Source organism: Perna viridis, chromosome 11 (genome assembly GCF_037379345.1).
Source record: "Perna viridis isolate PV_CMFRI_1.1 ecotype Kerala chromosome 11, ASM3737934v1, whole genome shotgun sequence".
In the NCBI taxonomy this organism is placed as follows: Eukaryota; Metazoa; Mollusca; class Bivalvia; order Mytilida; family Mytilidae; genus Perna; species Perna viridis.
The window spans coordinates 15,029,848-15,051,814 of NC_142455.1; the positions used below are offsets into that span (position 1 = coordinate 15,029,848).

The 21,967-nt window shown below is 31.9% G+C and overlaps 1 protein-coding gene across 4 annotated transcripts in view; it reads right to left on the bottom strand.

Annotated features, from left to right (window-relative positions):
* Positions 1-14,211: 14,211 nt before the first annotated feature.
* The window catches only part of LOC148603077 (parathyroid hormone/parathyroid hormone-related peptide receptor-like), a 29,340-nt gene continuing 21,584 nt past the window's right edge, over positions 14,212-21,967 (bottom strand). For all 4 annotated transcript variants that reach the window (XM_088551954.1, XM_088551952.1, XM_088551953.1 and 1 more), the window contains 8 exons: positions 21,733-21,889; positions 20,672-20,834; positions 20,116-20,176; positions 19,404-19,476; positions 18,979-19,064; positions 17,807-17,945; positions 17,037-17,078; positions 14,212-15,756 (listed from right to left, as the gene is read on the bottom strand). In XM_088551954.1, coding sequence (XP_088408080.1) covers positions 15,421-15,756; positions 17,037-17,078; positions 17,807-17,945; positions 18,979-19,064; positions 19,404-19,476; positions 20,116-20,176; positions 20,672-20,834; positions 21,733-21,889 — 1,057 coding nt within the window. In that variant the 3' untranslated portion in view covers positions 14,212-15,420. The remainder of the gene's footprint in view (positions 15,757-17,036; positions 17,079-17,806; positions 17,946-18,978; positions 19,065-19,403; positions 19,477-20,115; positions 20,177-20,671; positions 20,835-21,732; positions 21,890-21,967) is intronic.

Consider the following 21,967-nt stretch of genomic DNA (forward strand, 5'->3'; position numbering starts at 1 on the left):
TATAATTTAATTTAAGAACCGAATTCAACGAGTACATAATAAAAAAAAATGTTTTATCACAATACAGTCATTGCAAAATTTGGTCTTTGAGATGATAACCGAAATTTGTTTATCCAACCAGAAACCGTGTTACCTATGAAATTTAGTTATAAAAAATAAACGCCATCAACGTGTCTTAAAAACATTAAAAATACCATTTCCATGATGTTCTTAATAATATTTTTGATAAAAACGAGATGAGCAAGTAGGTTTTTGATCATATATACACACGCTTCGATCAATTGATCTGTCATGTCGGGCTTTGTAGTTGAAGATCTTTTGTTAAATGAAAATATTGCTTGTTCAAGGAAAAAACACTAGTCCATGGGCTGGGAGGGTACACTGTAAATCCCCCACTCATTAACTTCATGGTGATTTTGAGTACCTTTGTACCTCCCATTGCCGAATCAATTTGTCGCCAAAGAATATTCTCGGGTTCTTTTTTAGTATAAGTCCATATTTGTGCCTCACTGTGTCAAAAAGCCAAGATTTTTATGACTCAATTGTTTGTGCGTCTAAGCCTTTTTTGGGATGCAGATTTTGGATGAACAAACTGAACACATTTAGGTATCATTGCATACCAAATAAGCTATTTTTGTACTGAAATATTAATACTATAGGGGTTTTGACATTGAAAAATATGTCAATTTAAGCGATTTTTCAGTGGGGAAGGGGTACATATTTGTCATTTTACTCACGAACCCTAAGTGTTACTGCACCTGTCTTGGTACCATAGTAAAACTGAGACATTTGTATATATGGTAATACATACATACGTTAGTTTACTTCTTGTTATTGCAAGAAGTTTGTAGAATAAAAATAACTTTAAAAATTGATTTTTGGCTACTTTTTGTTACAAAGTAGCCAAAAAATACAATCATGCTTTGGTTCATTTTTTGGCGACAAAACGATTCGTAAATGGGAGTATAAGGGTACCTGAAAATCATATTTTAGTTGATGAGTGTGTGTGGGGGGGTGCACGGGGATATCTCAACTCACGTATTACACTAAATTAATGTATAGATACCGAAATTGATTTTAACAGTTTCTTTGCTTTATGCATGTGTTTCTGTGAATATATCTCAGTCTCGAACAGTCATTAAAACTTGATTGGCATGCTGTAGTGCTGGTATTTTCTACTTTCGTTTTTTTTTCGACAACTTTAGTTGACTTAACTGCTGATTGGTGGCACATTCGGACTGTTTTCTGTGTAATTCAATATTGAATCTAAATTATTCTACATTTTGTGTATGGTTATTCAGATTTGGAAAAAAAACCTTGATCACGTTACGATGGGCGTAAATGAAATAAAGGATCAAGGTTATTTAGAGATTGTTGAACTCAACCATGATCAGAATGAAAGAACTAGAGTAATAAAATACAGGAAAGCAGGTAGCATGAGATAAAACTAAAGATAATTGTATGATCATTATGCTTTCATTGTCTAAATGCATATATCGCACATGGTGTTGCGGTAATCAAAATATTCTTCAAGGCATGGGTACCAGACATATTTTCGTAATGCCCTCTTATCTTACTGATTATTTTTTTAAAGATTATATTTTGCAATAAGAAGAAAGAGAACATGCATGTAAATATTAAATTTATAGTGAACATAACAGATCCGCAAATTCATGTGAGTAAAGTAGTTTGTTTCATTATAATAATGATAGTCGATGTTATTGTGTACAGATAGGAGCATTCCTGACCAGAAGTGAAGAAAGATTGCACTTTAACTATGTGAAAACAGTTCTGAATTTCCAATTATCATTTCTGTTTACAGGTATGACAACTGATTTACCGATTATGACACTTAAGCATACAAATGCTATTTACAGTACCTGCTTCGATCCGTGGGATCGTTAATTGATCAACAACCAGTTTCCGATTAGTCATCGATGTGTTAAACCGATCCGTTAAATCGCTAATCGCTGTCGTTTCACACCACATTATTAATGATCGGGTTTCATATCTTACAGATGGGTTTGAATCGGTTTTCTTCATTTTTACCTAAATTTATTAATCAATTAATATAAATACCTATAAAATTTACTATTTTCTACTATCAAATACAAAATATTGATTTTTATTTTAAGTATGTTTAAAATGACATTTTAATATATTCGTTCAGGTCAAAATTCTTAAATTTGAATGAACCGTTCATTCATGATTTTACATAACAAATTCGCGATAATATTGGTCACCGTTCACCGGTATTCGAACCGGCAGCGATCATTCAATCATCGGTCATCGGTAATCAAAAGAATGTAATCCATGGACAAAGACAAGACATTGAAAACAGACAAACAAAACAATGAACATAAAATAACTAAAATCATATACAAAGCAACAAAAGCAAATGAACAAATCGTACTGCACTAAAAACTGAGAGCATGGACCAGGTGCACCGGTAGGCTTAGCGTCCACTAATTGACCGTCTATAGTTAGGTAAAATCAATTTGTTCAAATTTTGAATAATTTTGATTTTTTTTTCAAAATAATCCCGACCACTCCCCTTCCTCAGTATAAAAATGGTCGGTGCCTTAGAAACAATGGGTTTGTGTTTTGTCTATGCTTCCAGTGTGTCATTTCTGCCCTAATTATTACCATATGACTTACCGATTGTATTAAAAAGACAAATCTATCAAAAGGGACGTTAACACTTAGTTTTATTCGTATTTCATGCATGTAGTTTCCAAGACGACGGGTCTACACCAAAGAATCTTAAATTTTCTTTTTTTCCCACGATCTCGAGACCACTTCAAATGTAAAAGTAAAACTTTTTTTATAAGTGTCACTTCAATGTGAAAGAACTTTGCATCCAATTAGGTATTAAAATATTATTTATTCAGCTTTGAGGTTAATTATAATGGGAATATATCTTGTCTTGATTCTTTATGATCCAAGTTGATCATATTTCAGTACTTCATAAAACTTTGCCGATTAAACGACTGATCGGCTGCTCTATTACAAGCCAACGGGAAAATGATTTAAGTACAAGTCTATATAATATTCAGGCATTGCCTATGCTTAAGTAATTAATGGCCAGTCAATAAAAGAGGCACCGATTAGCTTGCAACATTGAAAACGATTTGTTAAACTTGACGTAGACTCTATGAAATAGTTTTTTTGTTAGAAAAAAAATGACTAGTCGATATAAGAAATAAAAACGTTCAGAAAAAAATGAAATAAGCGGCAACCACGGTTGAAAGCGACAGGAGAGGATATTTTTAATTCTTTAATTTAAACGTTGCTACGAAAGGTTATATCGTTCCTATTTTAAGTTTGAAATTTAATGAATGGGGCGTTTGGTAGTAGTTTGAACATGGCATACGAGTTGAAAAATTTGATATCTGCAGGAATGATGTAAATCGGTAGAAAATTGGAATGTCAAAACCCGTCAACCTTAAAAAAACATTCAATACAGCATACAAAGGAATCTTGGAGTGAATGATAAATCTATATTTTGTCATTTTTCTTCATAATACGAATCTATTCATTATGACCCATTTATTTTTAGATCCATTTCAAGAAATCATGATGGTTAAGAAAGTAAAACAAAGAATAATTGTATTAAAAATTTGACTAGATATATGTTTCACTCCAATTTAACCTAACGTTTTCAAGTAATCTTACATTTCTGGGAGATCCTGTAATTAATTCAATACGCTTTTTATTTGGAAGTTATAATAATATAGCTATATGCAATGTAATGATAGGGAAGATAATGTAAATTGTGCTTGATATGTTTATGTCAAAAGTCTGTACTTTGCGGGAGATAACTTAAATGTTCCTAAAAGGGTATTATAGCAACTCAGATTACTGGAAAAATAAGTATGACATGTGACAGTAAATTTATATTGCATCAGTGAGATGATTTATAACATGACAGGCGAAACAATATGTCATGTGGTTTAATGATTTTTTAAATTTTGGATAACAAATTCACAAAAACTATGCAGACAATAAGAAAAGACATTTCATTTAATAATTACATCAAACGTTGACACATTCGGTATCATATAACAGGATAATCGGAACAATCATCTCCCATCGTTTATAAATTCAAGAAAAAAAAAAAAAAAAAAAAACACGGAACAGAAAAGTTCAATCTTCGTTCATGTATCTATATATTGTTGACTTCAGTTGCATTTTAGAAGTACCATCAATTTGACAAACGAGAAATCAGGAACAACCACAGACTGATTAGGAAGCACATGAACTTATTAAGAAATTTAGGATGAAATGTATTGGAAGCCGTCGTAGTCTCATATTAAGCTTGCGTTTATCCCAAGTTTTATTGATAGCTCACCCAAACCATCACCATTGGTTAACAAAGAGGTATTTATTGTTTTTGATTCGTTAACATTTTTAGAAAGACCATCTAATCTGAAACTACATATTGCCGAAAGTAGAGTTTAATTGTTCCCTAGGATATCCTGCACAGAAGGGATAATTTTCAATGGGTAAAAACATGGCGGCCATGTATAGTTGATTGAGAATAAGTGTAAGGCTACATATTTCAAGGTGTATTCCTAGAACTATGAACGACAAGGAATAAATAAAGAAACCATATTATTTGGCTTAGAGAGCTCTTTTAAAAATGTAACTAGGGTCAAATTTGTAGGACGACTCCTTATACATGTTACTGTTATTGAAGGGCATGATATAATAATTTTGCAGTTTTTAGCTATTATCTCGTATAATTAAAAATATTGAAAAAAAAGACTTTTGAAATGATCCTCTTATAAAAGATTAAAGTTTGTTGCGGCAGGAAAAATCTCTAATAAGGAGCTGCATTTGAATTGTAAACATACTGGTAACAACAAAATTACCGAGCACTAATCCGTTCCATAATCAAGTGAAGTCCAAATTAAATCCACAAAATAGATATCACAACACTAGTGTAGCTGGAACCACAATGGTCCTGACTCGATACTGGTATTTCAAATATTATGATGTGTTATTGTCATAATCGGTAAATCAGTGGTCATATCAGCACAAAAATAATTAACTAAAGCAATCATTATTTATAAACACGTCCCGTGCAGGTCCGGGTGTTAAAAGAATAGGCCTGCAGCAGCGCTAAGCTTGTCGTAAAAGGCGACTAAATAGTGCTCAGAACCATAGCCGGGGGCTAGGGCGCTTTGCCCACAGAGCAACTGGGATGTGTGCCCCAGGTGGTGGAATGGGGTACCCCTGGTGTGTTACATGCTGGGGTTGTCAGGCTATAATACGGAACACATGACCGCAAACCATAGTAGTGCACCGTGTTGGGAAAGATGCCACGTTCCTCGCACGTTAAAGAACCCTACTGTGGTATTCTCCCGGAGTAGGAACCATAGGGCTCGGCCACAGGAGGCTAAATTGCCCGACCCTACCCACCTCTCCCTATTTGCAGTGGAAATCAAAATTTGTCGACCCCATTGTCCTTGTGTCCCATCTCTTTTTAATTTCATCATCATTTCATGTTCATTTTATCATGAATTTCATGTTCATCGTCTGCATATAGCTGAAATATTGCTGCTCGGACGTTAAACCCAAACAACAAACAAACATTTATAAACACCATATGCAAGAAATGAAGGCATATTGCTGCACAGGTAAGGAAAGTTTGTAGTTTTACAAAGTCGTCTCTTTCAAAAATTCTAGTATTGATATAACCACTGATGTCGAATTCGAAATGTGGGTCCACAAATGCTGAAGAAGCTGTTTCGGTAGTCTCCTTTATCTAGAACTCTTGTGGACATTTTGAAGGTAACCATTTGCCAAAAGAAGGGTTGTTAATTGACAATACGTCATCAATATATCTATATGTGAAATTAAAGGATTAAGCGTATTTCATATGTTTATATATTTACGAGATTCTGAAGAAATTCAGTCTCGTATAAATACAAAGACAAGTCGGTTAGTAGAAGAGCACAACTAGTGCCCATGAGAATACCAATTTGTTGTTGAAAAATAGCTCCTCTAGATATGAATGTTATGTTATAAACGAGGAAATCAACCATATTGCAAACCTGCTTTTCTGTGTATCTTATCTTCATCTTTGTAACCTAAAACAACATAAAATCTCAAATCAACAAAAGATGTAAAAGTAAACATTTTGCAAATTTTACTAATATTGTAAAAACCTTTGCAAGTAGGGAAAATGTTTCAATTGCTGTATTCCTAAGGCTAAGAATTGAGTTTAAGATGAGCCATTAATGACCTGTATATTAACCATTGTTATCGATGAAATACTATACCATGAGCAGTCTTCACAAAAATCAAGCAGGAGGTGATTTATGCATGTCAAAAACACACCAGATTATCTTTATTTCCTATGCAGAATCGCTTTCAGATCACATTGTCAGTCTTCGTTTTTCATCTGGGTGTTGCGCCCTTGAAATAAAAGTTATGTAGTATTAAATTGACACTTTGCAAGTGTTATCGTTCTTAATTTGCTTTTATTTTGTTGATTTCAGTGTGAGATGAATGCATGATTTTCTCAAAAGTCCAGGACTGAATACAGAAAAGAGTAAACTTACCTAACGCAGTGTCTGAATTTTATATGGACTAGTACGTAATTCTTCGGTTGATATGTGACTTAAAGTACAAGTACTATAACAACAGAATCCTAATAAATAACAGAGGGAAACCAAAAACAAACAAAAAAAAAAACAACAACAACAACAACAACAACAACAACACACACACACACACACACACACAGAGTAACTATGATTACAGGAATTGTATTACATATATTTATCGTTTCATATTAACCCTAACGTAAACAGACATATATGCACTTATTTGAAAAGTCTTAAATAAGATGCTAAGTCATGATTTCGCATACTAACTAGTTTGTAACAATATATATATATATATATATATATATATATATATATATATATATATATATTTGTATATATATATATATATATTATCATTAGACTAAATCATTGTTAAGCAAAATTGATAAAGATATTAACATTGTAATTACTTGTGATCATTATGTATTTAGCTACTTATCTAACTATATTTGTATGTTAAGGCTCATATTGACCAGATACAAAATGTAAGTACTGAAACAAAATCTGACTTAAGGACAATTTTCTCATTCTTTCCAACTATGAAACCATAAATTTCAGTCGCTTACTAAGGGACGTAAAAATGTATAGTGTTTTATTTCTGTTGATAATATTTTTCTTTCCCAATATATATTCGGACGTTGATTAGATTTTTGCCATATGTCTGATAGACATATCACAAAGCTAATATACGTTATTGTCTTTCTAAGACTCATGCCATTTTTGTAATATGTGATACACTCTAACAAGGCTACACATTACTATTTTGTTATAATAGGTCTATATGATGAAATGCGTAATTATGCATTCAAATCTATCTACTCTTAAAAGATGAACCACATTCAAAATCCAACAATTTCTATTGTATTTTAGTGTGATTTACAGATATATCTTACTGAATTTTGAAAGAGTAATCAAGGGAATCAAGGTAATAGCGGTAATCAAAAGAATGTAATCCAGGGACAAATACCCGACATGGAAAACAGATATACACAACAAAGAACATGAAGTAACTAAAATCATACATACAAAGTAACAAAAGCAAATGAGCAACTCGAACTCCACTAAAAACTTGGAGCATGGACCAGGTGCACCGGTAGGGTAAGCGTCCTCTGCTTTTCTAGAAACACCCACCGAGTTGCTCATAAAAAGTCAAGTCCGGGGTAGACAAACGAGGAAAGGAAAACTATGACCCTTTGAATACATCAGTTTTCATGGTGCAGATACACCATAACGACCCACGAGTTCATGATGACGACCATAAAATTTTTGTAGTGATGACTTCAATGTTGTAGCAACATGACCCTGTTCCAGAGGCCCGTTTGTTACAGTTCTAGTGGTATACAAAAAGTCTTGCAAGTTTCGGCAAGCTCTGGCATAACGTATGAGTTGTGATATGAACATTCCATACACAGATGCTGAAAGGATGTTGCCACAGATGAAAGGAAAGTTGACAATTTTGAATGAAAAGTCATCACGTTTGTAGTAAAGTTTGGTCAACAGTTTTCCTTTCGAATCGTATGGGATGTTTTTTTTTATTTTCTTATCGTGTTATGCTCCAATGATTAACGTTGATGCGAAATAGAAATTATTCAAATCTCTTTTCGCAGGTAATGAAAAGAGTATTGCTCAGCTGTTGGGTATTTTTAATTAAAAAAGAATCCTAAACAACCATGAACATTTCGTTGGGTTTGTCTTGAACATAAATAATGCTTACCAACTTATGTCCTTGAGACATGCTGTGAGATCTGCTATGCCCACGAGTACTTTATTCAATTATAGTATTTTCAGTTGAAATCAAGGCCATAGAAATGTCGAGAAACAAGCCAAAACGAAGGTAGAATGGAATACCACTCAATGATTTCTATTATGACCTTTACCTTTACTCGGTTGATAAATCATGAACGTCATGGTAAAGTAAACAAAACCTGAATTAGATAAATACCTTGAAGATAAAATGTCAGTTTGACAAAACAAACATTGGGCATTAAACATCTGAAATAATTATGAACATAAAGTTATATTAATTGTCAGTCTCTGTGACAATCAGGCAGTAGATGAAACATTCCCTCTGATAGAGTGATATGACCATCAGAATCAAAGAATAAAAAATGGAATTTACTAAAATGCACTGCAAATAAATAATTCAGTGGCAGACAACTCTGTCAAAAACATGAATAACAACATTCTAATGAAAAAGTGGCATATATATTCAGTGTTGAAGAAATCAAATAATTGTCATTTAAAAAGCAGAACACTTCATTGTGGGAAAGTACTTCAACAGATTGGCGGGTTTTGTCATGTACCTTTCAGGTTTCCCCACTTTGCATAATTCTTACAGAGACTTGTTATTAAGTAGTACTCCGGCTAAGAATCATGCAAAATGTGATTCATCGGTGAAAAGCCTACATATTATTAGTTTTGATATTTTATTTAAAATGCTTTAGTCAACAGAAATTAACATTTGGTTTTTCATATAACTCATAGGAGATAAAAATTGTATAGAATGCACTGTAGAATTCGAAAGTAAGGGAGATAACTATGTAAATGACACCCAAATATAATAGAATCTATTTGATTTTCAATGTTGATTATCTCCTAAGAGCAGGTAGATTTGAATGAATAATTACACATTTCATAATATAGACCCATAAAACATCTTAATTACAAAAATAAAAATATGTAGCTTTTTGAGGTGTATCACATTTTTCGGATTTTGCATCATTCTTACAAAGACAGCTACCTAAGTACTATAAACAACGGATACAGAGGTTACAAAACACAATTCAAATTACTTTTATATCAAAGAGTTTTTACGTCATCAATACAAATATCTTGACACACAGGAACTCATTTCAATGGCGTTTTGATTACTAACAGAATATGAAATAAAACAGTTCGCCGATTATATATAAATATATGTGAATAATGTGATACATAAAAATATACGGTTTATATATTAATCGCTTTAGAAAACTGGTTTTCAACCACACAAACCGTGTTCTTTGTTATGTTAAACTACAAATGTAGACTCATTTAAAAGATAAATGCATATAAGTAGCAATAAAAATAGAAAAGAAAAAAAAAAGGACCAAATTTGTGGACTAATGGCTAATAGGGATACAACAACTGCCCTTTTATATATACACACCGATCGATACGTGAACATTAGTATACAACTTAAATCTGTACATAAAAGACTTGTATAGGATCAAATGCAACTGTTTGCCGTCCATTTAGTTGATATGGTAGGACGACAATGCACAGCAAAATATTGTACTAAAAGCATTTTCTAGTTCGTAAAGTTGTATTTCAAAATGACATAGAGTTTCAGATAAAAAGTAACAAACAGAAATTTCAGCACCCCGTTGAAGATGCCACATGTTAATGACAGAAAACACGACTGTTGAATTAATATTCATTTCTTTGAAAAATTAATCCGGCAATTTCAAATATAAATCATTCATGTGTATAATTGAACAATTACATCCTGGTTATTTATTTGAAATGATAACTTAAAATTGATTCTGACAAACGATTGACATTATAGTACACGATATGTATTTCGCTTTTTTATGTTTTATAATTTCAGAGATGTTTTTATCCATCGTATCAAATTCTGATACAGCATTGCAGATAACGATACTTCATTTTAACAAAAAAAATGTGCATCGATTTGATAGATGGGCGTTAAAACAATGATAAAATCAAAGTGGTACTGTTCAATAGAAATGAACCATGAACGAAATCAGTGAGCTTAAGTCATAAAACCCGAGAAAGCAGGTGGTTAACGAATACTTTATAGATGACTTCTTGACTCATCAAAATGAAAAATTATTTTTTTTGTCTTTCCTGCAGTTTTATTGTGTTTAAAGAAAATATCATGGCTGTTTTTCCTGTAGTATTATTCATCAATGATAATATGATATAATAACTTAACTTTTTATTCTACCATACAAATATGTACTATTTGGCTCTTTTCAAAGGTTCATTTATCTTTAAAATACCTGTACTTTGTTTCGTGTGCTGGGAATTTTGAAGCCTCTAATTAATATATGTACCTGCAATACACGTCTATTAAGTGATAAAGATAAATATATCAATTAATGAAGGAGAGACAGAACTATAAAGACGAACTAAAGCGATGGTTTCATAATTTTATATCAATTAACCGCATTCTAGTATTAATAAACAAAGGGGGTCGTTTGAACTTGATTTTTCCCATGGTTTTCTGATCTTTCATCTAAATATAGAAACATTTGTCAAGTATCACTTCTCTTCAAGTAGGCAAATGGTATCAAGATACGATCAGGCGCCAAATCTTTCTTTTTCTTTTTGTTGCAATAGTTTAAGTTGTTTGGTCACCACCATGAACTCCTGGATCATTACGGTATATTCATCTGCACCATGAAAACTGATTTTATCAATGTGTCATAGTTTTTCAATCCTCTTTCGACTACCCCAGACTTGACTTTTTATGAGCAGCACGGCGGGTGTTTCTAGAAAGCTGTGGACGCTTACTCTACTGGCACACCTGGCCCATGCTCCCAGTTTTTAATGGCGTCCGAATTGCTCATTTGCTTTTGCTACTTTGTATGTATTATATTAGTTACTTTAAGTTCTTTGCTGTGTATGTCTGTTTCCCATGTCTGGTCTTTGTCCCTGGATTACATTCTTTTGATTATCGCTATAACCCTGGTTCCCTTGATTACTCTTTAATAAGTTAAAATTGATGCCGCCATGATTTGTGTGCTTGCATTTGAGAACTACATATATTTTTAACTTTTCATATTAAAAGAGCCGAGTAATTAGTACAATAATCTCTACAACCGTGAATTTATATATAAACTTCTTTCCAAAAGAATCATATTTCAATAAATTCAGATTATTTTTGTTCTTGTCGGCTATTTTGTTGGTTATTTTATTTATTATTATTATATTTTTTTTGCAATTGTCTTTGAATCTAGGTAATGACTTCATACTATCGTAAACTGCAGTAATATAATTTAACATGCCATTGGGGTTTTGAAGTGTCGTCCCAGTTTTAGCTTCCTTACCGGAATTTCTGATATAATCCGAAGACCGATCTGTAATTTATTGTTTACTTCCAGGAAATCGAAAAGCTGCATTTCAATGCAAAAGTTTCTATAGTATGCTTTTCGTAATACTTTTATCATGTAGAAATAAATGTTTGTCTCTTTTTATCGGTGTTTTTACACGGAAATAAGTTTGCTTTTAATACTGAATTCAATTCTCCGTAAACAACAAAATCCCATGCATTTAAAAGATAAATTAGGACCCTTTCTCATGAAACCCCAAAACCACGTGAAGGAGTAATCAAGGGAACCAAGAGACTTAAATACCTTTATAACGATACAAATGTAGTGTGGTCCATATTCTGAAAAAGTCACTTCCCTCAGCAGAAAGGGCATGCAAACGCTTAGATAAACCTTACAATTTTGTAGTAGACAGTTTAACCGGATGGTGAGTGTATCACATGTTAACTCTTCATAACATATATGAAACAAAAAGTCAAGGTTATAAAACTGTTAAATCTGATATTTATTTCCGGTTAGACCTTTCTCTTGAGGCAAGCCAGGTGTTACACAATGCATGTCATAAGAGTTTGCATAGATTCTATATCTTTCGTTGTCAGAGATAACAGAAATTTATAACTAATATCGTAACAGTTACATAATTGATCGAAATTTTGTATACCAGATTCGAATGGTAAAAAGGTCAAAACATTTTTTGCAGTCGCTTGTTCACGTAATGTGGATAAATATTATGTTTAATACGTGAACACGTTTGAATTCATATTTTTACATTAAGTTGAAATAGCTGTACAGAAATTAAGTTCAGAGGTGCAGAGCGCTATATTTATTTCGATTTGTCAAGCTTTTTGATAGTTTATGGAATAAAATGTCTAAACTGACTAACCAGGTTTAAAGTCGTTCATAAAAAATAAAAGCGTTCAGAAATATATTTAGATGGAAAGTAAATTAAATCTTCTATGTGTGTTAAATAATTAGTCTGATCAGGATACACGTTCTGATACTGACATAACCCATTCGATTAGTACCAGTCTTTTTAAAAGGTTGATAAATTCGAAGTGTTTTAAATCTCCATCTAATATCTAAAATCATTAATTTCTGCTTTAACGCAAAGGGGTTCAAAAAGGGGTGCTACTGATGAGTCTTTTTAACAATAATGAACTTGGTAACAATAGCACAATACTTTTAAGAACTAAACCGAAAAAAAACAAAAAAAACAAAAAAACAAAAACAAAAATAAACAAAAACAAAACAAACAAAACAAAACAAAACAAAAACAAACAAACAAACAAAAACAAATAACATATATAGTCAACAGCTAAGTTGATATTTTGATTCAGTTCAAATTTTATGCATTATCTGTCCATCATATAAAAAAGCATAATCCTAATCAGTACTGTTTCCATTCGAGGTTCATACTAGAAGAACGGAAAAAAAATTTTGGAAAAATAAAGTGTAATATCTGTGATTAAAGTTCGTCAACTATCCCTAACAGGTTTTGATCCGTTAAAAATTAGGATAATTGCAGTTACAAACGTTGACAAGGCAAAAAGTAAACAAAAATATCTTCCCTAAAAACGTATGGCGTGAACTCATCTTTTTGTAATGTACATATAACTGTAAAATTTCTTTATTTTTTAAACACCTCTCCATAAAACGCAGCTTGATATGATAGCAGAGGTCAAACCCTGAAAATTTAGGGCAAGTATTGAAACACAGTGCAAATTTGATGTAGCTCTCTACATTGTTAAGTTGTTTGATGCAGATCAAGCTTTAATCAGTATCTAACTGGGCCCAATTTGAAATAAATTCCAAATTCTAGTATGTCTGTGCAGATACAGAACCTTGTGGTATTATATTATATGGATTAACTAGTTTTTACTAAAATTATTGTTCGGGAATATCGCTTAATCCTATAACGTTTTTGATGCCATTTCTAAACTGTTTAATTAACAATCACAGAACAATTCCCAGTCCTTTCTTTATTTGAAATCAAAAACTCTGTCCGGATATCAGGCAAATGCATGTTTCTTGTTTCACATTCATCATGGTTCAAGTAACTAATGACTAAACCAATCCAAGCTTTCCTTTAGTGCATGGTACCTTTTTGTAAGATATAACTTTCAAATTAAAGACGCTACATGAATACGGATGACGACTACGACAGAATGATGCCATTTCACGATGCAATTTTCTTTTATTGCAGTCTTATGTAAATGATATTTTTTTATCTTGAAGTATAAAACATGGATATTGGTTCATAGTAAAGTCCATACAATGATCAACTTGTTTCAGGAAATTGAGTCCCTCTGTCTCGATTGATGACGATTCTATATCATTGAAAGCGACACAAAAGTAAGACATTTTGTTATATTTGTACATACAAAGTCTTGTATATGTCAAGTGTGTTATACGAAAATATTATCCAAATGAAAGTAACAAAGGGAAAACATTTATCGAAATTCAATTGCTATCATATATTTAGACAGTGTGTATTATATATATATATATATATATATATATATAAAATTCAAGCGAATAAAAAAACAACAGATATTTATTGGTTTGATAACGCATCAACAAATATATTTAGAGACTTGAATTGAAACATATGCACACCAATGCAATGGACATATTGTTAAGCGTACCATAAAACCTACATAGGCATAGGGACATACACGATTTTATTCCTATTTTACTTTTTTATTTCCAACATTAACACAAACATATTTTGTGCAGTTCAAAGCTATTTATAACAACTATTTCAACAAATAACAATCTACATAACAGATGAAAATATAAACATCGAAGTCGAAATCTGTGATGTCACATTATCACAGGTCCTTGGATCCTATTTGGACTGAACCACTTTTGGATTGCCGAATTAAACTGAGATGAAGGATCTGGTTAACATGTAGGTTTATCCAGGGTTTGATTAAGTAGGTAGACCTAGGGTAAAGAACGTAATTTTTGAAATCATATATATCAGATATGTTCGTATCATTTTCAATTTCACAAAAGCCTATCAAGTTTCCATTTGAAACAGAATATAATCAGTACAAGTTACTTTGATGCTAACATGAGATTGATGTAAAATGCTTAATACAAATGATCCGATGATTTGTAAGAGTGATGTCCATTATCTTAGGTCTACCTCCTTACAACAGTGTTTGATGCAATCATTTTAATACAGGACCAAATACTTGCGTTATAAGTAACGTTCTACATACATACAAACTAAGTTTAAGTCACAAAAGGCATATTTTGTTGGTTGAAAATGACAACCGCTTTAACGCATCAAGTTGGTGCTGTCACATGTTCGTCACATGATCGATATACAATCAATGTCTACTGATACAAATGTATGTTAAAGCTGCCTTGCTCAATACAATACAACAGTTATATTAAATAGATGTTTTCTACAAAAAACATATATAATCTTGCTGTCTTAATTTGTTTGCCTGGGGATATCAACGCACAGCCCTTGATTGTTCCTTTGTCTTATTTTGCGTTGGTTTTCAGTGGATTTCAACATAGATGTTTTTGTTATGCCATAAAGAAACACAACGACTTGAAACAAAATTTTGGTCGTTGAAAGACTATTGATTCGCATTCTCTGACTTCAGCCAAACTTCGAGTCGATAAATATTTTTGTCTTTATCTTATCAGTTTAGACATATTACTCCGAAACTTCAGCAGACGGAAGTTTGCCGAGATGAAAACCACCATTAGATGAAAAAGCGTTTTCCTCATCAAAAGAAAGTTACTTTCTGTGATGGTAAAAATGCATCATTTTCGTTATCGTCTTTCAATTTTTGCGACAATTCTGAAACATCGAAATAGGCAATATCACTGTTGTTTCTTCTAAATTCCGATTCAGTACTTTTATAGTTTAGATTGTCCGTGCCTAAACTAGGTGATGGTTGATTGTTTTTGATATTTGGAGAACAACTGTCTCTTTTGTCCTTGCATTTTGGTGAGTCTTGGTCTGATGACTGAATTGAAAATGTGCGTGTTGAACGAGAGGACGCTAAGCTTTGACGTCGCAATGTGTGCATTCTCCAGTGTTTCCTTATTTCTGACTTAACCTGGAAAATAAGTAAACGTGATTCTTTGTAAAAATAAAGCAGTAGATGAAACATGGTATGAAAAAAAAAAACATTACTTTTGAAAGTTAAATTTGACTACTTGCACCTTCGGAATCCAGCGAAAAAGATAAATATTCCATATCACTTTTGTAAATTGAAATTTGATTACATGGAAAAGCACTTAAAATGAAAATTTTAAGGGTAGATAACACATAAAAAATAATTTAACTAAAATTTTATCGAAAACATTTCTGAGGCAATCCAGTGATGCAGAGATCTCATAATGTTCTTTTTCATAGCAAAAGCATTCCCTAATATTATCAGATTGGTGAGTTTTTGACATGTATCCTGATTTTTTCCCATTTTGCCCGATTCTAACAACACTAAGATAACATTTTTTTTTCTTTTTATATGCTGTTGAAACAAGACGGAATGGCTCCGCATGTGAATTTTTTCACATTTACAATTGTGATAAATAAAGTTAAAAAGTATTTAATATACATTCGAAAAGAATACATAGTTATTATTTAACACTACCTTGAAACACGAATGCTTTCTGTTGTTTCGTTATTTAGAATTTTTTTTTTTTCTTGATTGAAAAGGCAAAAAGATCAATATCATGTAATCGTACTCATTGTTGTTTGTGTCTTCTTCTTTGTGTTTGCTTATTTGTTGTTTGTTGTTTTTTTTAAGTGTCAGTCCCTGTAAGAATCAGGCAGTAGGTGAAACATGGGATGAAAAAAAACATCATTCTGATAGCGTAATTTGACAATTTGCACCTTCAGAAATAGGGAAAACAGACAAGATTTTCCATGTCACGCTAAACCATTGAGTTACAATTTCATTGAAATGCACTGAAAATGAAAATTGCAAGGACAGGTAACTCCGTCAAAACCTATTTTTTTCTAAAATTAAAATAAAAAAGCCAGTGATGCAGAGATCATATAATGGTCTTTTCAAATAGAGAAAATATCCTTGAAAGATATTACATTGTTTTATCGGTGGTGTTTTGACATGTATGGTTCTGTTTTTTTCTATTTTGCCTGATTCTCACAAACACTTACACTTAAATATTTTGGTCAAATTGTTACCCCATGTACTTCAATGAGTTACCAGAATAAAAAAAAATACTCATGCTCATATATTATATAAAATAGTTTAGAGTATCGTTAAAATACAGTTTTCATTTTGGTAAATGTTGATATCTGATCTTCAAATTACGAGAATCCTTTTAAATTTTACCTGATTCCTACGAAAATCATACATTTGTATTCACTTACCTCACCATTAAAAAAACAGAACAGCAAGGAAACAACAAAGCCCTAAAAAGAAAAATTATTATCATAGCGATTGGAACATATTCTATTAGAGATTTTCCTGTCGTTTGCGATTAAGAAAATAATTATAAATCATGATATAATATGAAATACTTTAATGCAAACCGTGACACGTTTACTTTCTGTATTTTTGTGGTAATATCTGTAAAATCTATATACAACTGTCGTGAATATTTTTTTAAAGAACGTTATATTATAATTTGTTGAAAGATCGCGAATTTAAAATTGCTTAAAAATAGATTAATCACAGAAACCGCGAAAAAAGACGGCATGAAAATTTCCCGGTTAACAGTACTGTGAAAATACTATTGTTCGTGGTGTAAATGTACCAATTTTGGTGGTTTTCGTGGGTGAGCAAGTACGAAGTTCCTCTTTGATGTTTATACTGAAAAAATGGAAACCACGAATCCAAGAGTTCAAACTTGTGTTTATTTCCTAATCCACGAAAATTGGTATCCACGAATTAAAGTACTTTCACAGTATTCCTATGCAAAATGATATCAAACACATCACATCTATCATTTTTTCAATAATTATTGATTCTAACTAGTACCCCATTTTAATTTAGAACAATTGAAATACAATGACAAGCTTAAGTGAATGAAAGTCCCTTAACTCAGTTTTCTTTCCTTTCTTCTGACTTATAGTAATAACTCAAAAGAATTTTATGAACCAAAAACAATACATTAGATAAGGCGACAAGTTCCACTTACTTGAAATGAATCACAGGTAAGCTGCAAGTACAACCAAGCGATTTCAATTTCAGGATCTAAGCAGATTGGAATGGCATTAAAAACAACGTAGTGAACTCCGAATAATGGAATTAGAACCAGCGTAGATTTTGCAAGTTTCCTAAAATGAAAGAAATGTAGAAGAAAATCATTTATATATTATGAATTTGCAAAATAAAATGCCATAATGACTACAAGCGAGAATTAAAATATTACTGTCTGTAAATGTTGAACAAATTTCAAAGAATATTGAACTACAAATAATCTGTAACAAAGAAGTAAATCTTTCAAATATTCACTATATATAGGAATAAGTTAAAAACTTCAATTGTTTCCAATGCAAACCCCTTGTGATGCCCCTTGTGAATAAACCTTTAGAATCCAACAGTTTTATGCATCACTCTTTAAGGTTCATGAGCCAAGTTATCTTTTGCAACTTTCAAAACAAAGGCTCATGGGGCATTTTTGTGGCCATTACCATGGCTTCTTCACATAAAATTTGAAAATGTACTACTTTTTTTATCCTAGCCACCAACGCTGTTTGAATTGTGTGAAAAAAACTTTGGACAGCAAAATAAAGAACTGGCATATTCTGAAGTGCAAAAATGAAATTTCTTTCAAAATATATTAAATTGAAAAAATATTATTCAATCCCATGGCCACTGGCTTTCTCTTTATGACAGATTGTTCTCCCCAAAACTGGTGGTCCTTATGACGTCATGAATATTTACTAGATTTATACCTATAAATGTATATCAAATAATAAATTGAGCGAATGATATTTAAAGATTATGCCTTTAAATTGTAAACACTGACTGTGCAACTAGGTTTCGGTACTGATTCACATTTTTATTTTATTTTTATTTCCGTGTATTAACATGTGCATTATTTCTTTAAAATGAAATTTTCAAGTATACTTCGTACAAGCGGTTTTATCTATGGCACTACTAATGTCATTAAGCTCTAAAAAATAAAACAATAATTGTATATTTACAAGCAGAATGGTGATCTAAGCACACTAAGTGCATTTAATTGTTTTCACAGTTTTAAAGTTTCAAATGCTTTATTTTCTGCCTTTGCTTCAGGTTATTATGACTCGAATAACATTGAATTTGCTTATTTGGGTTAATTGTTTGTAATCAATGCATTCGTACCTGTAACATTGTGGGTCCCTAGAATGTGTTGCTGACAGCTTCGTAAATAGAACTCTGATAATATTCAAGAAGAAAAATAAATTGATCTGTAAATAAATAAACAAATATCAGTTTGCACAAGGAAAGCAAGTTAATCCTCATAATTAGTTTTATTAATAAAACTTCATTAAATGTGGGTGGTATCCATAAGCTTACATGTATGTATCACCATCTCAATTTATAGTTGAAATAAAAGCAGTATAAATTTAGAATTCTTTAAACATGTATCTCTGTAGTTTTTTTGCATGCAACAGTATTATATGTTTTTTTTTTGTGATCTCATAAACGATGTTCGATTGTGAACCAAGTAACTCTTTTTAACATACAACCAACGTGATAGTCATGAACTATAAGAGTCTTAAAGTAAATATGAGTCAATAACATACAAGCAATGTGAACAAAATCGGTGCTTGTATTATCCACTCAAAGCCGTGGTCAGGGTCGTGTAAGTTCCAGCACCTGAAATAAATGCAATACAGTCTACACGATTTACGATTTATTTTTACCCTTGTCAAATTGACTAACACATATAATGGTCGTCATCAGGAATTCAGGAATTGGTATGGTGTCACCATTTGCACCATAGGAATCATTTTGTACACAGCATCATAAATTTCCACTGTCGTATACCTCGAGCATGACATTTTATGAACGACTGGGCAAGCACCTGGTTCTTGTTCCAGGTTTGTAATGGTTGTTCGTTTTATTGCGTTTCTATGTGTGTATTGTTTTGGTTGCCTCCTTTTCTCTGTTGTCCGTCTTTTTTTCTTTGTATGGTCGTTATTACTTGATAATGTTACTTTTATAGTTTTTGTGATTGCTTTTGTTTTGTGTCAGCCACAATTTCAATCAAATACAGGCAGTAGGTAACGCACAAAACTACAGTTTCTAAATACTGTCTGTTACAAAGAAATGACAACTTCTATAGAAGTAAATTATCAACTACAGAACCGTGATAAACGGAGACCTGTTTAACCCAGAAATCTAATAAAGTTCATTTATTTCAGTTTCAATGCGTTTTAATGTCAAGTCGTCGATTCGAAACTTTCAACAGAATAACAGAGATTGTGTTTCATAATGCATGACAATTCAACTTACAATGTGTTTTCATACTTTATTCTTGCAACTACCCATGGTACAATACAAATTACTGGAGAGACTGTAATTCAAAAGCGTTAAAAAATTACCAGATTATATGATAAATATTATAATATAAATATATTAATAAACAATATAATTTTAATGATATAACCAACTTATAAAATCGGTTTAGGTATTATCTATTTTTTGAATATGTGTACCATATATCTTTCCTTTATAGATGCACGCATTTTTTTAAAAACTTTACAAATATTAAAAGGTAGTGAATGCAGAGTATTATTTTAGTAAACTCAATGGCAGTAACAGGGAAAATATCGAACCTTAATATATTTCCAGCTTCACTACCAAAAGTATATTGTAAGTTTAATAATTTTTCATGGTTGCAAAGTTTTGCTGACATTGTTAAATGATTACGTTATTGATACATTATGGGTATTGAAAATAGTTAGAATTTCTAAAGGTAGAAATATATTTTGACGTTTTTACGCGTATTTGTCTGGTGCAAAATTCGAAAATTCATTAACCGTACAAACACGTTATAAATTGTACTTACCCCATCCTATGAAAATGAGTATTTTCAAAGTTCGTGACGAAATGTTGTGAAATGTTGTGACAAATATCAGTGAATGTAGATACATCCCCTCTGCAAAAATCCACATATAATTTGCCATCAAAATGTAGAAAAACAATGTAAAGACCAGTTTACATCGCCAGGACTGCAACAGAAAATGCAAATAAAAGTAATATAAAACAGCTTTCCGAGGCATCCGACTTTTGACCTTAGGTTTCAGTTTACTTTAAGTTTTTAGAGAAGTTTATGAGTTTCGTGTTTCTATATATATATGCTATTATATTTCTGAGTCCACCCTTGCATTTTTAAGAGTCCATGCAGTTTGTTTTTCTCTCTTTCTTACTCTGTGTGTGTGTGTGTGTGTGTGTGTGTGTGAAGTACTTCCATAAGAGAACCTGTGTTTTGTTTGTATGTTTTACTGTCAGTGCCCTGGTATCGCTTTAATAATGTGTTTCCCGTCAGTTATACCTTAATTAAGAACTTTTACTTTATCTCTTTACAATACTACAGTTACATGTATACTAATTTTGTTAGAGGAAATAAAGAACAGAGGACAATGTCAGTCTCATTGGTAAATGGTATGTTAACTTTATTTTCAACTTCAAACATCATCAAACAAACAAAAGGTGACATACATAAATAAGCACTTTAGTTCAATTGTTTGAGGAAAATGAAGCAGAATGGGGGAAAGAGCCATACGTGATAAGAAAAAGAAACCTTTACTTGGTCTCTTGAAGAAATGCAATACATGTTTTTTTGTTTTCTTGTAAGTAATGGGAATCAGAATTCGAACTGTAAAATTAAAAAAAAATAAAAAACATAACATAATCCATGGATTTCGACTAGACAAACTAACACGTTTGTAGAGCTATAACGAAAAGAGAAACGCGGGCTCAATTAAAACCTGGGAACATGGACCAGATGTACTGGACGGGGTAAGAATCTATTTCTTTTCAAGAAAGAAACGCCCGGTTTTCAATAAAATATCTTATCAGGGTAAGAGAAAATAGGATGGGAAAACTGTGAGTTATGAAACAAGTTACCTCTTGTGATGAAGTCATTTGTTTCATGATTTCGTCTAGAGCCTCACTTTCCCCTTCCGGTAACACATGTTCGTCTTTTATGAAACATAATATACTTCTGAGTATGAATGATAGGAACAAATTGAGATGAATCGTATTTCGTTGACATCGAAGTTTCCTTAAAATAACAAACAAGAAAGGCATGTATCTAAACGTGTGTAGACAAAACAATCTAACAAAGCAAAAGAAAAACAAA